The sequence below is a fragment of the Diaphorina citri genome, unplaced genomic scaffold (assembly GCF_000475195.1).
Source record: "Diaphorina citri unplaced genomic scaffold, Diaci psyllid genome assembly version 1.1 scaffold133, whole genome shotgun sequence".
Classification (NCBI taxonomy): Eukaryota; Metazoa; Arthropoda; class Insecta; order Hemiptera; family Psyllidae; genus Diaphorina; species Diaphorina citri.
In genome coordinates, this window is record NW_007377570.1 from 27,497 (window position 1) to 48,623 (window position 21,127).

The following is a 21,127-nucleotide window of genomic DNA, read 5'->3' on the forward strand; positions in this document are numbered from 1 at the left end:
TAGCAGAAAAGCATGAAATGGGTAAATATGACTTATTATCGTAGAAATAGCATAAAAACAGGGAGGTACCTAAGACAACGGAAAACACTTTCCTTCCTATAGAATAAGGACAGTAAAAAGAGCTTGACTGGTAGGTATTACAAGGAGAAAAGGCAGTGTAAGAGAATGACTAAATGTAGGAACACACTGCCCTCACATTTTTTTTTTTTAAAACAAGTTTCCATTTATATTTGATCGACAAAAAACTCAGAACATACATTTTTCTTATAAATGGTATACCCATCCGTATAGGCAGAGCTTGTGCCACGGATGGGGAAATGAGCTCACGTGAAGAGGCATTCAGTTATCACGTCCCGTGAACTCATGGGGAATCAGAAAGATGTGGTTCAAAGTTGTCCCATAATATCGTAGGTGATTTCGTTCATGATAGCTACACTGCCCGTCATGAGAACTCACGTGACGTGATGACAGTATAGCTATTACGTGAGGGCCGTGTGATTCTACCTTTATTGTCAGAAAAGCTACGATCGCTTTTTTTCAGAAACTTCAATTGAGTTTAATTTTAATAGTAATCATTTTAAATCTACAGCAGAGCTTGTGCTTATGATTGTACATTATTATCTTTACAGTTGACTTTAAAATATTCATTAGTTTTACAAGATTGACTTCATTTACATTCTGAAACCTGTGAATGAGTGGATAAAAACATTTCAGAGGCTCTCATTATGTAGATAATATTCCTCTTTAAAATAATACGGACTTCAATAGTCCGAACCTTCCTGTTTGAACTTCAAAACTGACTTTAAACGTCCTCTTGCAAATTCTCTATAATCCCTGATTATCCATAATCTCTATCACGTCAACGAACAAAACAAAAATGAGCCGTAAGCACTAGCAAAATGGAGCACTCAAAATTCTCAATTACCGGTAGCTTTCACTGTACTCGGCCCGAAATGCTTCGACAGGTTGAAAGGCCCGTTCACAGAGTCCGGATGCATAAAAGGCCCCCCATGGCCAGGCGGTAAGGGCGACGCTCTCCCGTTAGTTAGAGAAGGCGAAGGTCCATTCGAAAGGGCGGGCGAGAGACCGTCCCTCCCGTTGGAAAGAGGTGAGGGTCCGTTGGATAACGCGGGCGAAAGACCTCCTCTCCCGGGCGAAGGCGACAGCCTCCCCCTCGAGAGCGCGGGCGAGGGACCGCCTCTGCCGGGCGAAGGCGAGAGCCTCCCCCTCGAGAGCGCGGGCGAAGGACCGCCTCTCCCGGGCGAAGCGTTTTTCGCCGCGATAAATTCCCCGGTGATGGGGTTGATCGAGTGCACGTTTCGAATGTGACTTTCCAGGTTGCCGCGTTGGTAGCATTTCTTCGGGCAGTGAGGACATTGGAATCGCGGCTCCTTGCCGCAATGGAGGCGCTTGTGTGTGTTGAGGCCTTGCTTCCACAGGTAGGACTTGCCGCAGTTTTCGCATGAGTAGAGCGGCCGATCACCTGAGAAACGACAGGAAAGAATATAATTGAAAACCTTTGTATAATTCAACTTTATTCGCAAGAATATTGTTTAAAACATGGCAAATAAACAGAAATAAAACTTGATGAACGGTGGGGTTATTAGAGTTTTTGCAACCAGAGTTAAAGTACCTACCGTTAACTGTACTCTTTAATAACGTTATTTCATAATTGAAAACCTTTGTATATTTCAACTTTATTGGCAAGAATATTGTTTAAAACATGGCAAATAAACAGAAAGAAAACTTGATGAACGGTGGGGTTATTAGAGTTTTTGCAACCAGAGTTAAAGTACCTACCGTTAACTGTACTCTTTAATAACGTTATTTTTTAAGCAGGAACAGGACTGAAAAGTATGTTCTCTTTTAGTGTCTAGTAGGTAGTAATGCGCTTGTATGCCCCGCAGAGGGTACTGAGACTGAGACTGAGTTTAGTCCTCAATCAACGTTCAGTGAATGCTGTTGTATTGAACATAACTGGGTAGTATTCAGGGTGTCTACCAAAATGGAAAAATAAAATTCCCTGACTTTTCTCGGTTTTCCAGTCCATTTTTTCCAAATTTCCAGTCTACTACTACTATCACGTCACGTGAGCTCATGTGATAGCAGTTCAACTCACCTGAGCCGCTAGTGCTACAGGGTGTGTACCAAAATGGAAAAATAAAATTCCCTGACTTTTCTCGGTTTTCCAGTCCATTTTTTCCAAATTTCCAGTCTACTTTTTCAAGATTTTGTCTGAGCGTCTCAGGGTTGGACTTACCTCTCCCGTTCCATTACTCCGGGGTGCTCCTGCAGCATAGGCCATCTGTTCGCCTCCGAAGAATTCACCCCCTGTTACAGCCATGCCTGAAAAAACGATATCACATTAGGGTTACAATGGATTTCTTAGCTCGGTTAGTCAGTTCCTTTTGGTTAGTTCTAAGTCTAACAATTACTGATTTAATACAAAGTTTAAAACGCTGCCTTTTTGATTGGTTCATCCAAAAGTATGAGCCCCAGCATATGGATAACATAGGTCGTATTTCATAATGGAAACTAAAGGAATATACTGGATTCAGCACCCACTGAAACCAGAACAATCCGTTTTTGAAGTCTATATGTATGTAGCTTTTTTGTCCCTTATATATATTTAATTTTATTTCATGTTTTCGGTCAAATAGAGTGCAATTATGCTGCTGGGGTTTACCAACTTTGAGTGATTGAGATGAAAAGAGGATTTCTTTATTCTTAATAGCCAGGTCAACCTCGGATTGACCTCAATCCTGAGACAATAAACGAAGGTAAAACTCGACCTTATACTACTTGTGTAATAAGTACCACTTACCAAGCATACTGTATTTCTCCGTCCGAGGCGGATCATAAGAGGCCGAGGATTTCTTTATTCTTAATAGCCAGGTCAACCTCGGATTGAACTCAATCCTGAGACAATAAACGGTGGTAAAACTCGACCTTATACTACTTGTGTAATAAGTACCACTTACCAAGCATACTGTATTTCTCCGTCCGAGGCGGATCATAAGAGGCATGGTACAGCGTCTTGTCTCGATGGAGCACTTCATCGCTCACACTCACTACAAACAGGTTGCCCGCCCAGTTGTGCTGTCCAGGAGATCCCATGATGACCATGTTGTCCTTCCCCCAGGATAACATGGCACTGCTAGTCCCTGTCTGACAGTAGCCGAACGAGAACTCATCTGGTCTGGTGACAAACAAAACATGGGGTATTAGTATTGCTGGGTTTATACGCTTAAAAAAAAAATAAATAAATAAAATAAAAAAAAAATAAAAAATAAATAAATAAATTCCATGACTATTCCAGAAAACTTTAATGACAGGTTTTTATTTCAATTTTCATAATTTTCGAAGACGCAATCTGATTGTCCAAAAAGTTTGAAATCAACCAATCAGATGGCTTCCTTCAAGAGTTAGTTAGACCAAGATCAAACTCTGTGGTTCTGGCCATTAGAAGAACAGAGAACAGAATTGTGGTTACATCTCACACCTCGAACATCTAAAAGAAACTAAATGGGGTCAGTACTTAAACATACGTTTAAAAGCACTTACTTAGTGGTTTCGAGGCCTGAACAAGGCTCGTAATGCATTTCGACTTCCAGGTCGCTGTTCAAAATATAGCACAGACCTCGACCATAATAGATGACATTCTTCTTGATGTATCGATGTGCACACACCTGAAGACAGAGAACAAAAGGGTGTTAGTTATGGCCCCTCTGGCAAGCGAAAAGTGCGAGATATAAAATCCTACTTGAAGAGTAAAACCAGAACTCTTTTCAACCCTTTATTTCTACACCTTGAGAGGCTGAGCAAAAAATATCAATTTGTAGAGGGATGAAGCGAAGGAGGGAGAGGAAGAGAGAGACAGGGAGAGAGGGAGAGGGACATGAGGAGAGAGAGATATAAGTTTTGAGCAAAAATCGTCAGACAAGTCAGTCACAAGCTAAATTCTCTTCACAGGGTGTCTACCAAAATGGAAAAATAAAATTCCCTCACTTTTCTCGGTTTTCCAGTCCATTTTTTCCAAATTTCCAGTCTACTTTTTCAACTTCATTTTGTCGTCACATTTACTATGTTTCTATCGTAAAATCAAACATGTTTGAAATTTTTTTCCACACTCATGATCTATTTATACATAGTATCTATGTACTCTATAGTGAGCAATTGAATGTATGTCAAGACCCAAGAGATACGCGGAACAATTAACAAGTGCCTGATAATATTAATGTTGGTATCATGCAAATAGAACAACAACACATCCCCTTTCATATTGTTCTAAAAATAGGCGCAATTTTCGCGCTCATTTCTCGAGAATTTTTCAATTCAGCTATCATACAGCAACAATAAATTGGCGTCAAGTTATTTATTTATGTGAATAAAAAATAAATAAATATTTTTGATTATTTATTTTTTATGAAGTGGGATAAAAATACTAATCATACTGTCATCAAGAGAAATTCAGAAAAAAATAATGTTAAAGCGTTATTTCATCTTGTATTGAAGATTAGACTTTTTATTAATAAATAGTTGTATTATGTAGGCTGTAGGCAATTAGGCATTACTTCTTTTGTATTAGTGAGCGTTGCAAGTCATAGTTGTTATTATTACACGACAATCAAACTTAAAGTAGGTAACAATTTTGTTAACACATCAAACATTAATTGGAACAAACGAATCAAAGAATTAAACACAAAATATTGTTTATAAATGTCAGCAGCCGCAAAATTTGCTTGTGAGGAACTTTTCCAAGCCTGTGAAAAGAGCAGACAACGTTTGGATTAAATGCTTCACTTCGAGAAACAAAAACTGCATTTAGTCACAGAAAAAGCACGGTTTTAAACATCAAAATCATACATGAAAAAATAATGTTGAAATAAGAAAAAAGCAGTTTCATCAAATCGCTCAAAATCAGAATCAAAAAGCAAGGTAGCCATGAAAACTCAAAAATGGATTTTCATTTGAAAAAAAGGCCACACGCAGCATTCAAAATGCAAAAATTGGATATCTTATGAAAATAAATATCCATTTGAAAAAGCAAGAAAGTAAAATAGATCTGTACAAAATACTAGATAGATCATACCCATCAGAAAAAAAAACTACATATTTAGGCCACACGCAGCATTCAAAATGCAAAAATTGGATATCTTATGAAAATAAATATATCCATTTGAAAAAGCAAGCTGCCATCTCGATAAATTGTAACAATAACAAGTACAACAACACCCTTTACTAAAGGATTTTCAAGTACATGGGTATTGGTTAAACAAAGTGCAAAATTTCGAGTATTTTCGTGTCACATTCTACTTGGTGCTACGTGCTATTCATATTTACAAGTGTTTATTTCTTTCTTTTCGTCAAAGACACTTGGGACTCGATTTGGTTTCAAGAAGTTCCAAGTGCAAAATTTCGAGTATTTTCGTGTCACATTCTACTCGGTGCTACGTGCTATTCATATTTACAAGTGTTTATTTCTTTCTTTTCGTCAAAGACACTTGGGACTCGATTTGGTTTCAAGAAGTTCCACCCTCAGAAAGTTCATTCACAATTACCCATCTTCAACTTCAAGATATTCCCTATCATCTATTTCCATCCCAAAAGCCCCTGAAAACCTGCGCCGCTCAAGACTCGTAAAGTTTTATGACACCTTATCGTCATAAAAAAACATGACCAGTTTCTGAGAATATTTATGACGGAGGGGATCTTTTCTAACTGTTGAACATGCAGGCTCTTCTCATTGGAAAAAAAATCCAGGGTGTGCCTGCAGATGCTACAATGCATGCTACATATTTTAATAAAAATATACAAAATCTTATTCCCCCGAACCGAATTTGATTGAAAAACACCAAAAAAGTGAATCCTAGTCCATAGATAAGAATATCAGCTCCAGACGAGCTTAGATATAAAAAATAAGCTGGGGACAACAGTAATATTTCGACAAAATAATATTTAATAGAGGGATCTTTTTACTCATTGGCCTAATGTCATACATGGACAATCGACCAATCGGACATGTGATCTTCTAATTTTATAATATATATCTGTGGTCCCCAATGTAGAAAAAGTCCCAAGTAGAATACACGTGCACTGAGAACAAAACTCAACAATTTTAACATGAGAACCCAAAGTCCTCAACAATCAACAATACAAAATTTATGGTTATAAAAAAAATTAAACTCTCAAGATAAAATAACCAACCGAGTTTTCGTTTTACCAAGCTTTTTTCTAGAAATAATGAGTAGGTAAGTTTCTACAGCAAATAGCTCTCTACTTCAATTCACCAAATTTCAATTCTATATCTATAGGAATATTCTCATCATGCAACGTATATTCATGAGCATAGAAAATTTGAAGACGAAAAAAAAAAGGCAAAATTAAAAACAAAATCAAAATCTTTCGAGCAATTAAAAAATGTAGATATTAACAAAAATTAATTTAATTCAATCATCCTGACAATTCCCCTAGTTGATTGGGTTACCAGACAAATATTAAAATTAATCTTCTGACTCTCTTGGTTCACCCAGTATTTCGTCAGCAATTATCTGGCACTCGGGACACTCAAAACTCAACGAAATATTCATGGCAGATTTGACATTTTGCTTCGAACCGAGTAATGAAGCTACCTCCGTGCAAAGTGTAATGAGTGCATATTGCATAGCTATTTATTACAGCATGGGAGGTACTGGACACTCGTAGCACATAATTATAAAATTATTAGATGTGTTATTAAAAATTATGTCAATTACGTTTGATGTCATATCCACTCATATCGCTCTACTCATGACCTCCCAAAATGAGACTTGATGTTCCAATATTATGTGGTCAAATTCTCAAATTAATTAGAACATAACTTTCGTTACATACTTTGAGGTTAGTTGATAGAGGGAACGGTAACTGCTAAGGTCTTATCGTCCCAAAGCAAAGAAAGAAGGAGGACAGGATAGGAGAAAGAAAGTAATTCCGAAAACGAACCTTATCTGTTTAGGATAAAGTTCGGCTCGGACGGGAATCGAAACTGCGACCTAGCGCTTACAAGGCAGGCGCCCTACCTTCCAAGCTTACTTGGCTGAGGATAAAGTTCGGCTCGGACGGGAATCGAAACTGCGACCTAGCGCTTACAAGGCAGGCGCCCTACCTTCCAAGCTTACTTGGCTGGGCAAAATTAAAAACAAAATCAAAATCTTTCGAGCAATTAAAAAATGTAGATATTAACAAAAATTAATTTAATTCAATCAAATTCCGATGTTTGCACAAACCGAGCTTCACCCCAAAATGGTTGCTGATTTTGATTTTACTTACTTAATTCGTACATGTTGCTTTTCGGAATTCCTAAATTGAGGGAAAAGAATGGGATGAAAACAACATGGTTAATATGGTAAAATAATAAATATTGGTGTACATAATAAAACATCTACTAAAAGGTGCGAAAACAAAAGATATTCCAAAGATGCACAAATAATAGTATTATCGGTACAATAAATGGAAGTTGGGTCACTGTGTCATATTGGGATGTGCATAAAATTATAAAAAACGAAGAATTGCAAAATGGTCCATAAAATCAAAATTACTCGCCACTTTTTAATCACAAGTTACGCCAAATCCCCTACATCAAGTGCATTACTTCCTAGATCTAATATTTACACGATTAGTTAGATAGGATTCAATATTTGAGCGTGCAGAAATTCATAATGATGTGACGGTAAAGTTAACTTCATGGACACACAATTTCACCGAATTCTAATCACAACACTCATCGTTTGCATGAGCAAAACCGGCTTCAAGGAAAGACCATGGATGTGTCATATTGATATTAGGCCAAATAACAGTTTATAAAAGATAAGGTAAATTCTTGGAGCTTAGCTTGATTCCCAATATGACCTCGGACAGAAAAAATCCATAAGTTGAAATATACATAAATTGAGATATACAATTATATTCCAAGAGGTGTGGCTCTCTCTTGATCTCCGTCAAGCTATTATTACGGATTATGGACCATGGACACCAAGGAGAAAGAGGTAGAGAGGCATTTCTCGAGAGCCTTCGTGTGGGCGATATTAAGTGCAGCACGGAGTCAGATGAGCCCCAGGGCTTGGGTGCATTGCTCTTTAGAATAACAGAGCCAGGTAAAGGAGGACTATAGTGCCTTGTAATACCTGGGACCTAGGATGTGTGAGAACACGAGAGGAAACGACAGAAAGAAGAAACTGGCGAGTGGCGAGACCATTTTATATTTGTGTGGGATGAATTTGAATGCGAATAACAATGTATAGCATTGTGTCCGACAATCTTGTCGGGTCGTTATGACCGAGCCAAATTGATCTCCAATACATAAAAATTGATATAGAAAATGTAATGTCTTCCTACAATGTGTTACAAACATTCTGTTGGCAGTTCTATCATTTTGCTGATATACATATTTAGGAAGGCCCACTTACAACACATACTTAGTTACTTAGCACTTTACAATCTGCACATTATAAGGTATCTGATTGGTCGATTTTCAGCACACGAATCCGATACGAGATCTAGCGCAACTGCAATAAAGTTCAAAGTAGCTGGAACAGGACTACAGGACGCAGGAATTCTGTAAGCTCCAAGGCTCTAACTCGGTGCACACCTCACCATGTCACGGAGCTTTACAATGTGCACCTAATTAAGCACACATAGCATGCACGTTATCATCGTAGAGCGGATTTGAAAAATGGGATTTCGTTCAAGCTCAGTCACGCTGATCAGCCGACGTAAACCTAGCTTGTAGGCCGTAGGACACTGAACTTGACAAGTGAATCATTAGGATTCATAACCACACAAATCCTACTAGATGAACATGACTGATCCAAGACAAATACCCAGCATAATTTAGCAGAACACTTTGAAAGCATAGATCTCTCCGATAAGCCATAAGCCATGTTGTGTCGGTTGATAGCAAATCTTACAGGTGAATCAAGAGCAAACCCACTCAAAATCATGAAATGATCACATGTGGCCATAAAGCTAAACAATATAACTCTAATACGTGTTCTCTCAAACTCTTTGATGTTTGTCGAATTGTTAACACTTATTGTTTCTGTTGGCATTCACTCATCTATTATGTTGCTCTTGGGTAATGTATCCCCGCGGAATATCAATGGAAGAACGCCGTAAGTTTGGTTCAAGTACTCAGCGGTGTAGGATGTGGACTGCTACCACAACAAATAAGAACATACTGAAATCATATGAAATATTCCACTAACGATTGACGTTTGCTGGGATTAACAGAAGGAGAAATGGCTTTTAAGGTCTTTGCTGGTAGTTGTAATACAATTTTTATTGCTGTATATTTGTTGAGTTTGTTCAAGATATTGTCCATTGTGCGCGGATGTGCCAGATAAATTTTAGGGTTTTAAGTGTTGACACTTGACAATCATATTTGTTGAGTTTGTTCAAGATATTGTCCATTGTGCGCGGATGTGCCAGATAAATTTTAGGGTTTTAAGTGTTGACACTTGACAATCCGTCACTGGTAGCCTATATTCAGTACCTACCTGTCTACTGTCGGTATGAATGGTATATCCTTAGCATAGTAGACTCAAACCTGAAGGTACATACATATGACATTTCTCATGTTACTGACCGGAATTATGTGACAGAACGCAGGAAGGAGGGAGAAACCGAACGGTCTGTACAGTCGAAACGGACCAACACCAAATTTCTGTGAAATTTGGGCCTCGAATTTTTCGATTTACAGGGAAGAAGGCTAAATATAAATAGGTATGTGCTGACAATTTATTTTTTAGAATTTGTAACTTTGTTGAGTTTGTTCAAGATATTGTCCATTGTGCGCGGATGTGCCAGATAAATTTTAGGGTTTTAGGGTTTTAAGTGTTGACACTTGACAATCCGTCACTGGTAGCCTATATTCAGTACCTACCTGTCTACTGTCGGTATGAATGGTATATCCTTAGCATAGTAGACTCAAACCTGAAGGTACATACATATGACATTTCTCATGTTACTGACCGGAATTATGTGACAGAACGCAGGAAGGAGGGAGAAACCGAACGGTCTGTACAGTCGAAACGGACCAACACCAAATTTCTGTGAAATTTGGGCCTCGAATTTTTCGATTTACAGGGAAGAAGGCTAAATATAAATAGGTATGTGCTGACAATTTATTTTTTAGAATTTGTAACATTCTGCTCTTAACACTTAAATCTCTACAGCGAAGAAATATCACTCATGTCGTCGAGATTTTAAATAAAAAAATCTGGTGTGAACATCACACGACTTTCTATTACATTAAGTCGGACAGTTCTAAAAGTTTCACCATTCGATTCCGCGAATTTGTAACATTCTGCTCTTAACACTTAAATCTCTACAGCGAAGAAATATCACTCATGTCCTCGAGATTTTAAATAAAAAAAAGTGTTTACACTAGACGTGTTTACTTTCAAAGACCCCTAAGTAAACAAAATAATGTACTTTATTTAAAAACGCGGAGAGCAATATTTTCAGTCGAGCCCAAGTTATTCAATACATTATCAGTTTTTTCTTTAATTATTGCAGCTCCCTCAAATGGATTTAATAAAAAACACATTCCAAAGTCTGTTATTTATCAAACGTGTTTCCATTATAAAATGTATCATTAGGTATCATTTTGGCCAATTGAAAACACTTCAAAAGTCCAATCCCTAAAACTCCTCAAAAAAGGTAAAATATCAATTTTTTGTCAAAACAACATTTTCTTGAGAATAACGTCGCGTCGTCTTATTTTGGCACATTCTATCAACAGCATAATTTAACACCTTCTTGCTGCTCTTCACAGTTGAGAAAAGTGCCAATACTCGAGCAATATTTTCAGTCGAGCCCAATTGCAGCTCCCTTAAATGGATTTAATAAAAAACACATTCCAAAGTCTGTTATTTATCAAACGTGTTTTCATTATAAAATGTATCATTAGGTATCATTTTGGCCAATTGAAAACACTTCAAAAGTCCAATCCCTAAAACTCTTCAAAAGAGGTAAAATATCAATTTTTTGTCAAAACAACATTTTCTTGACAATAAGGTCGCGTCGTCTTATTTTGGCACATTCTATCAACAGCATAATTTAACACCTTCTTGCTGCTCTTCACAGTTGAGAAAAGTGCCAATACAAGAGACAAAGAACAATAAAGTTAATTTCAAGAGAAAATTTTACCTTTTAATTTAACTTTAAAGAGGGTCTTTAACAAAAAAGAGTAGAGACTATGCCATAAATCTTGGCGGGAATGTTATGCACCTTTGCTTTGTATATTGTGATCGTTTGGTGGACAATAGACCAGCAATGAACCAAAAGCAAAGCACTAGGAGAATAACAGAGTGAGGGATAGAGAGGAAACAACAAAAAAAGAGTAGAGAGAGACTATGCCATAAATCTTGGCGGGAATGTTATGCACCTTTGCTTTGTATTGTGATCGTTTGGTGGACAATAGACCAGCAATGAACCAAAAGCAAAGCACTAGGAGAATAACAGAGTGAGGGATAGAGAGGAAACAATACCAGCCATTACACCATAGGCGGTTCTTGCCTAAATTTTTGGGGGGGCTTGATTTTGAAGGTACACCTTCAAAATTTTGATTTAGCTTTATGTAAAAATGGATGAGGAACAGCGCAATGCTCGGATAGGAAAGCAAATGGTCCGTGAAAGTAGTACTTGCTTTTGTCTCTTATTGAAATACGAGACGAGACAAGTCGAAGATCTGCCAGAATAAATTACAAAGGTGCAGTCAAAAGCTTTTGCTTCACCTCTAAGCATAACACTGCGGTACGAGACGAGACAAGTCGAAGATCTGCCAGAATAAATTACAAAGGTGCAGTCAAAAGCTTTTGCTTCACCTCTAAGCATAACGCTGCCTTTACTGACTTATTTAGTTACCTATCTACCTTTATCTCACAATCAAAGGTACACAACTTGTACCTTTGTCTGAGCACACACAGTAAGGTACTTAGGTACACGGAACCTCTCGGTCTGTACCTACCATGGCTCTTGCTGCTCTTCTGTCACAAAAGTTTGGCGGACTCTTGGACTGCCTTTACTGACTTATTTAGTTATCTACCTTTATCTCACAATCAAAGGTACACAACTTGTACCTTTGTCTGAGCACACACAATAAGGTACTTAGGTACACGGAACCTCTCGGTCTGTACCTACCATGGCTCTTGCTGCTCTTCTGTCACAAAAGTTTGGCGGACTCTTGGCTGAGATTATTTTAATCACAAAAGATCTAACCTGGTCGCAGTGACATAGGGCGTTTATTAAAGCCGATAGCCCTACTTATACCAATACCAATGGCTCCCTATTTATCAAAAGAGTGAGCAACACATCAAACATTGCTACCCTTACGCTAGGCTCTGTTGAGAGCACAAACATCACAACACAAAAGCAGCAATGGAAATCAAAAACTAGAATATTATCGACCAGGGAACTCACATAGGAAACAAGAGGGGGCACTAATCAAGAGTCCACCAGCAACCCGCATAAATCAAGATTCGATTCAGACACATTTTATTGCTCCAGAAGCTTGGAGAGCTCTCTCTCTCTCTCTCTCTCTTCCGAGTGTGTTTCATCTAATTAGGTTTTGTTTTCCAAGAAGCAGCAAGAGGTGAATTCCAATCGAGCGCGCTCTCTCTCTCTCTCTCTCTCTCTCTCTCTCTCTCTTCCGAGTGTGTTTCATCTAATTAGGTTTTGTTTTCCAAGAAGCAGCAAGAGGTGAATTCCAATCGATCTCTCTCTCTCTCTCTTCCGAGTGTGTTTCATCTAATTAGGTTTTGTTTTCCAAGAAGCAGCAAGAGGTGAATTCCAATCGAAGATACCAATGTAATAATATAGTCGTAGGATATGTGCTGAGTTCAGTGTCTCAAATAGGTAGCTCGTTAGGAGACTAGGTAAGATCTTTGCTCTTGACTCACTAGTCGTAGGATATGTGCTGAGTTCAGTGTCTCAAATAGGTAGCTCGTTAGGAGACTAGGTAAGATCTTTGCTCTTGACTCACGGCACACACATTCCCCAGGTAGGTACTTGGCAATTTGAGCGGGAATCCCAGTCGTATTTAGAATGATATAATCTTGAATTTTCGGATCAAAATATCAATTGAATCAATTCTAGCAAGGTAGAAGTAAATATGTGATTGATCTTGAAGTAAATGGTTGTTTTGTATAGGGTAGAAGTAAATATGTGATTGATCTTGAAGTAAATGGTTGTTTTGTATAATCCGGAATTTTAGAATTCGTTTTTGGCACGCAGATGATCCATTCCTATAGTACCTACCCTACAATTTACATGGAATTCACCTTAGCTGAACACGGATTCCAGTATCCGACATCATCCTCTTTAATTATGTATTTCATCATTGAAAGTTCAATGAATCAGGTATTCTAGACATACGAAAAACATTCTTCAAGTTCCATGTTCAAAACCTTAGGATTCGAGTATCCGACATCATCCTCTATATCTATAATTATGTATTTCATCATTGAAAGTTCAATGAATCAGGTATTCTAGACATACGAAAAACATTCTTCAAGTTCCATGTTCAAAACCTTGCTGTCTCGAAGACAACTCACTTGTTCGTGATACCAAAACTAACTTGAACCGTTCAAGATAATCAAACACCGTAAAACCAATCCGCCCTCGGAATGGTAAGAATGTTAAAAGCATTGGAACTTGTAAACTAAGGAGAGGATCAGAGAATATCGACTGCACCACAGATATACGGTGCATAATATTTACATACGATTAGAACTTTATCTTGTGTGTGTACCTACTCTGGGTACTGGGATAGCTTGTATGTATCCCAGAGCGCTCGGTAAAAATGGGCTTGGTTTTTGAGTGGGCCCATTATTACACACATCTGGGTACTGGGATAGCTTGTATGTATCCCAGAGCACTCGGTAAAAATGGGCTTGGTTTTTGAGTGGGCCCATTATTACACACATTTGTATCGTCCGCTGATGAGCAAAACTGGGACTCACGCATCCATGGTCCATGTGCACTTGTGCAGTCGTGAAAATTAATGTGCTGTGCGTGAGGACAAAAATAGTTCCAAAAGAGTTCAAGAGAAATTCAATTATTCATTAGCTTCTTTCCTTGAAATGAGAAAACTTTGAATTTCAAAATACATAATAATACTGAGAATATCGTCAATGACTCATCAATTGAATAACCCAGACGCCGAGATAAGTACCTACATTTCGCCCCAACAGTGAGCGAAGCAAACGATACCCTATGTAGACGCTGCGTTTCTGTTCATCTAATTCACTTGGAATTCTTTTCATTCAATCTTCTTGTTTTAATTACGGCGGACCCACAGCATCATGGCTAGTGGTCAGTCAAATATGATGCATTGGGAAGACATGATAATATGAACGATATAAAGTGTTTATATCGTTTAAAACAGAGCACTATCTAATACAAGTCTGTCATACAAATACAAATCATGAGTTCTAACGTTCTCAGCAGTATACTCTTGCGTTTTAAAACCAAAACCCTTCAGTGTGGTCCATATCAAATGTTGTAACTTGGTTTTATGATTGTAAAACCATAAATTACTATTTATGACTTGGTATTACTTTTTTACATTTTACAGTTATTACAGGTCCAAGTCAATAAATAAAATACATAATGATATATCTTTTCATTTAATCTTCTTGTTTTAATTACGGCGGACCCACAGCATCATGGCTAGTGGTCAGACAAATATGATGCATTGGGAAGACATGATAATATGAACGATATAAAGTGTTTATATCGTTTAAAACAGAGCACTATCAAATACAAGTCTGTCATACAAATACAAATCATGAGTTCTAACGTTCTCAGCAGTATACTCTTGCGTTTTAAAACCAAAACCCTTCAGTGTAAATATGATGCATTGGGAAGACATGATAATATGAACGATATACTTAAAGTGTTTATATCGTTTAAAACAGAGCACTATCTAATACAAGTCTGTCATACAAATACAAATCAAGAGTTCTAACGTTCTCAGCAGTATACTCTTGCGTTTTAAAACCAAAACCCTTCAATGCGGTCCATATCAAATGTTGTAACTTGGTTTTATGATTGTAAAACCATAAATTACTATTTAAGTATGACTTGGTATTACTTTTTTACATTTTACAGTTATTACAGGTCCAAGTCAATAAATAAAATACATAATGATATATGATCTTCATGAGAAAGTGACTATGATCAGATGTGAGACGTGAGATTTCGAAAGATTCAAGAACATATTAGGTAAGCACCTAATCAACGGAAAAATTGTGAATTCTTCCATTCATGCAAGTATTGAGAAAACCGTTGTTCGATCTAAAACAGATAAGTTGATTTTTATATCTATATCACATATCTTCCAACACAAGCATCACAAAGTAAAGTTTGTCGCCTCCAATATCCAAGCCGCCAAACAGAAGTACCTACTTAACATGTAATTAACAGAAGCAAATGACATTTGACATTGAAATAAAAACCACAAAACAAAACTATGCAAAAAACATAAAAATGCAATTTAGCGAATCAAATACACTTGAACGTACTGATAGCAAGGAGAACAACGAAATGTGCACGGATAAGGGGGGCTGTTCTCAAAGCAGCGTTCATGTCAAAATACATAACAATACAGAGAATATCGTCGATGACTAATCAATTGAATAACCCAGACGCCGAGATAAGTACATTTCGCCCCAACAGTGAGCGAAGCAAACGATACCCTATGTAGACGCTGCGTTTGGTATGTAGTTAGGAACAGATCTGCGTACCTACTTGTGGAACAGGCTTTTCATAAAATTGTAAATAAATTCTCGAGTGCTTATGTCATCTTCTATTTAGATGTATAAATATTATATTAGTAATCCTTCACATGGTTGTTAAAATTGCCTCAGTTTTATTTTACAGGTCCAAGTCAATAAATAAAATACATAATGATATATGTAGTTAGGAACAGATCTGCGTACCTACTTGTGGAACAGGCTTTTCATAAAATTATAAATAAATTCTCGAGTGCTTATGTCATCTTCTATTTAGATGTATAAATATTATATTAGTAATCCTTCACATGGTTGTTAAAATTGCCCATCAGTGTCTTATTGAGTGTACAACCACTTGACTTGTGGATTTTTTTTCTATCTCTGTCTCTCTCTCTCTTGACATGTGCCAAGTTTTTCGCAAATATACTATGTACTATCGGACTGAAGAACATGATGGATTCCAATACAAGCCGTTTTCTGAGTGCAGGTGGAATTGCGTGGGACTTCCATAGCGCAAGCAAAAATCCAGTTCCTCAAGAATTGGCAGTACCAACCTACCAACCACACCAGATAAGTATAAGTAAGTAATGTCCATTTATCAATCTCTACAACGATTGTGATTGTACAACTTAAGAAGACAATCTTAAGGCATAAATGAGTAGGTACATCCGCAATCTGCGCTCAGTCTCTTCTGATTACTTTTAGGCTTTCAAAATTTATAGCCCACACCATTGCATTATATCATGGTTAACAAATGACATTCTTCTTTGAGGAACAATTCCTATGTGTTCTGAAGACTTTCAAAATTTATAGCCCACACCATTGCATTATATCATGGTTAACAAATGACATTCTTCTTTGAGGAACAATTCCTATATGTGTTCTGAATGTTCTTTCTGATTGCAAGAACAACACGAGGAAAGAGTTGCTTTGGATTTCTATTTCATCATCGAGAGACCCACTGTGTTCTGAATGTTCTTTCTGATTGCAAGAACAACACGAGGAAAGAGTTGCTTTGGATTTCTATTTCATCATCGAGAGACCCACTTGACAATTCTAATCGGAGCTCGCGAGATGAGAGCTATATAATGCAATGTAGGGCCATGTGTTTTTTATAATAAAAATCCCTCTCGACAAAGAACGGCTGAAATGTGGACTATATGGCTACGCCACGAAAAAATAGTGTGCCCGTGACGAGTAAATTAGTTGCTATCAAGTTTGAATGTACTGATTAGATTCTCGTGTGCCCAAAAATTTCGCAAAATCGATAAAACCTAAGGACCAAATATGAATGGTATATCCTTAGCATAGTAGACTCAAACCTGACGGTACATACCTACATATGACAATTCTCATGTTACTGACCGGAATTATGTGACAGAACGCAGGAAGGAGGGAAGAAGGAGGGAGAAACCGAACGGTCTGTACAGTCGAAACGGACCAACACCAAATTTCTGTGAGATTTGGGCCTCGAATTTTTCGATTTACAGGGAAGAAGGCTAAATATAAATAGGTATGTGCTGACAATTTATTTTTTAGAATTTGTAACATTCTGCTCTTAACACTTAAATCTCTACAGCGAAGAAATATCACTCATGTCGTCGAGATTTTAAATAAAAAAAGTGTTTACACTAGACGTGTTTACTTTCAAAGACCCCTAAGTAAACAAAATAATGTACTTTATTTAAAAATGCGGAGAGCAATATTTTCAGTCGAGCCCAAGTTATTCAAATTCAATACATTATCAGTTTTTTTTCTTTAATTATTGCAGCTCCCTTAAATGGATTTAATAAAAAAACACATTCCAAAGTCTGTTATTTATCAAACGTGTTTCCATTGTATAATGTATCATTAGGTATCATTTTGGCCAATTGAAAACACTTCAAAAGTCCAATCCCTAAAACTCCTCAAAAGAGGTAAAATATCAATTTTTTGTCAAAACAACATTTTCTTGACAATAACGTCGCGTCGTCTTATTTTGGCACATTCTATGAGCAGCATAATTTAACACCTTCTTGCTGCTCTTCACAGTTGAGAAAAGTGCCAATACAAGAGACAAAGAACAATAAAGTTAATTTCAAGAACTCCTTAAAAATGTATGACAGACAGATGAAAACATAAAAAAACATATAGCATATAGCACAGGAACAACATAATGACATTAATGACCTCTTTCACCTTAACCGAACTGTAACAAAGTTTGTAAATTCCTCCTTAAAAATGTATGACAGACAGATGAAAACATATAGCATATAGCACAGGAACAACATAATGACATTAATGACCTCTTTCACCTTAACCGAACTGTAACAAAGTTTGTAAATTCACAAGAAGAACATCCTTAAAAGAACAAGACCATGTAACCCAGAAAGATCTAAAAGATCTTCTACAACTCAAAACACCACACAAAACGTGCACTTCTCAAGAATCCTTATCTCCTAGGCGCGATACAAAACAACTCTAGAGCGTTTGATTAATTCGGAGTAATATTTCTCCTTTCCTATTAATTCATTTGATTTGTTTTACTGCAACATTGTCTTGTGCTCTGTATTGTTCAGCATAATTCACTAGACATTTCTTTCCTAGTGTTGATGGTTTGACTTCTTAAAACATAACCGTGGTAGAATTCGCTAATGAAGCATGATCAAAAGGCAATTAACTTGAATGACTTGTTAGGATGCTTGTGTTTGCCAATTTATCACAAGGAAAATATGCAACATGTAATTACCTACTGTATGAGTGATTTTCTATAACTTACACATTATAGAAATTAGAAATATATAATTTGTGTCCAAACAAATGACACTGACAGAACTCTTTTAGCGTAGGATGCAATTATGCAGGAATGGAAGCATAACGATGCTCTTGATTTGGTTAAGTCTTTTCTTCTGTGTTGCATCTCCATTATACCCACTTACCTATTCAAGATTCATTTAAAATGTATCTCCATTATAAGTACCTACTTATTCAAGATTCATTTATAAAAATCTCATGTGTCAAGAGAGTTGTTTCAGTATGCTGGCCTTTGGCCTTGACCATTGCAGGCACAGTAAAGTTAAAAGCTAATGGATACAAAATTGATAAATATGTGCATTGTCTCTTGAGAACATGTGAGATTACCCACTACCTTGAAAGCTCACAAGTACAGGATGGTTTGAAAAACAAGCCTCCTTTATGAAGTATCTACCTAATGTGTAGGACAATTGAGTAACCATTGAACCACTTGTATCCATTATAAAAGGCCAACAATAACAGAAAAAAAAGATATTGTAGGTAATGAACTTTCCAAGTCCAGTTAACTCGTAAGTGTGTAAATAAGCATTAAGTCACTACATAAGCATGTACTTAAGTACATACTTTTCTTGAGTCTTGAAATTTCATCTGTAAGTAAGTAAATTTGCTGAACTTCACAATCATTAGTTACATAGGTAAGTAATGGATATTTATTTATCTACACCTTGAGAGCAGTTAATTACTTTGAAACTTGGCAATTATTGTTTGTTCAAACAGTACTTAAATGAATAAGTAGCTAGCAATAAATTTATAAGTATAAACCTTAAGGTATAAAATATTCTATTAAAGGCTCAATCTTTTCAAGATTACAATGGACCTATGGAGGGGTGTTTGACAAGCCAGACTTTAGATAATGAATAAGTAGCTAGCAATAAATTTATAAGTAAACCTTAAGGGCTTATAAGGTATAAAATATTCTATTAAAGGCTCAATCTTTTCAAGATTACAATGGACCTATGGAGGGGTGTTTGACAAGCCAGACTTTAGATTCTCTTTTTGTTAGAACTTTGTTAGAATTCTTCTTCCTTCCTAGTATCTATCCTCCACATTCACTATCACAACTTTATTGGCATTTTTACAACTATGTATTAAGTACCTTAGCTGCACAGATAATGCCAGAGTTTCAATGACAGATTCCGACTTTAGATGTGGAACTGGGTATATTCTTATAATAACTTATAAGTAAGACTTGGAAGTAAGTAATTATTGTTGATAAATGGAATCTGTCATTGAAACTCTGGCATTATCTGTGCAGCTAAGGTACTTAATACATAGTTGTAAAAATGCCAATAAAGTTGTGATAGTGCATGTGGAGGATAAATACTAGGAAGGAAGAAGAATTCTAACAAAGTTCTAACAAAAAGAGGGGGGAAATGAGAATTTTATATTGAAATATTCCAGATGACAGGTGTGTATTCTGTAAACTCCTCAACAGTCTAACGTGGAGGTGACTTCAAGAGTGGTAATTGAATGGTTCAATGGTTACTCAATTGTCCTACACATTAGGTAGATACTTCATAAAGGAGGCTTGTTTTTCAAACCATCCTGTACTTGTGAGCCTTCAAGGTAGTGGGTAATCTCACATGTTCTCAATGAGACAATGCACATATTTATCAATTTTGTATTCATTAGCTTTTAACTTTACTGTGCCTGCAATGGTCAAGGCCAAAGGCCAGCATACCTGAGGCTGAAACAACTCTCTGACAAATGAGATTTTTATAAATGAACCTTGAATAAATAGGTACTTATAATGAAGATACATTTTAAATGAATCTTGAATAGGTAAGTGGGTATAATGGAGATACAACACAGAAGAAAAGACTTAACCAAATCAGAAAGTTATTACTGGGATGTTTACTTACATTGCTTCCATCCTACCTATTTCAAAGTTTGGGTAATAAATTTGGACAGCCCAAAAATAATCATATACTTAAATGGACAAATGCAATACTTGAGATACCTAGTGAGGGAAAAAATGTTGGCGTCAAATAGCGGCCAAACCGTACATTTCTCAAGGTCGTACCTTCTGGACACAGGGCCCAAGGATACTTTTGATCTACATAATTTATCGAATCTCTGTGCCAAGTTCGAGCGACTTTGCCTGAAATCTAGAGGCCTGAGGTACTTAATAAATACTAACAGACAAACAATAATAATTACCTACATGGTAATCTACCAAGTAATGGTTTGGTGGCAATTTAAACAATTATAAATTATAGGGTGCTACTGTTACTTAGGTATTAAACAGGTTGAAAATCCGAAGTTTTGGAGTTAAATAGCGGCCGAACCGTACATTTCTCGAGTTCCGGCCCGCGGACACTTCTGATCATCATAAATTATGCAAGCTGTCTGCAAAATTTGAGCGACCTGTGGCTAAAGGTAAAGTCGTGAGAAGCGCTAGTTCCTTTTGAGCTTCTTCCCTGTATAAGCTTAAATAGCGGAACTTAGGTCCGGAATAATGGCCGAACCGTACCCTCTGGAAACAGGGCCGTAGGATATTTTTGATCTACATAATTTATCGAATATCTCTCGAAAGTTTAAGTAAGCTGAGGCAAAAGGTA

At 36.9% G+C, this 21,127-nt stretch overlaps 2 protein-coding genes across 2 annotated transcripts; both read right to left on the bottom strand.

Annotated features, from left to right (window-relative positions):
• Positions 1–693: 693 nt before the first annotated feature.
• On the bottom strand, positions 694–1,553 carry LOC113465599 (zinc finger protein 219-like; the record flags this gene model as incomplete). The annotated part of the gene is made up of 1 exon (XM_026820252.1): positions 694–1,553. A coding segment is annotated over one exon (636 nt), but the record flags the coding sequence as incomplete, so codon positions are not given.
• A 662-nt stretch (positions 1,554–2,215) lies between these two features.
• On the bottom strand, positions 2,216–3,720 carry LOC113465595 (integrin alpha-PS1-like). Its single transcript, XM_026820246.1, has 3 exons — positions 3,565–3,720; positions 2,982–3,199; positions 2,216–2,346 (listed from the first exon to the last, which is right to left on the bottom strand). Exons 1-3 carry the CDS (start codon positions 3,600–3,602, stop codon positions 2,216–2,218), a joined length of 387 nt encoding a protein of 128 aa, XP_026676047.1. The 5' UTR covers positions 3,603–3,720.
• Between the last annotated feature and the right edge of the window lie 17,407 nt (positions 3,721–21,127).

What these genes read in the sequence shown, in the direction of transcription:
- LOC113465595 (XM_026820246.1), bottom strand. Translation starts at nt 3,602, where the DNA reads ATGCATTACGAGCCTTGTTCAGGCCTCGAAACCACTAA. An exon ending in TCAGGCCTCGAAACCACTAA is followed by an intron (nt 3,200 to 3,564) that starts GTAAGTGCTTTT and finishes GTTTGTCACCAG; the next exon opens with ACCAGATGAGTTCTCGTTCG. An exon ending in GGAGAAATACAGTATGCTTG is followed by an intron (nt 2,347 to 2,981) that starts GTAAGTGGTACT and finishes TCGTTTTTTCAG; the next exon opens with GCATGGCTGTAACAGGGGGT.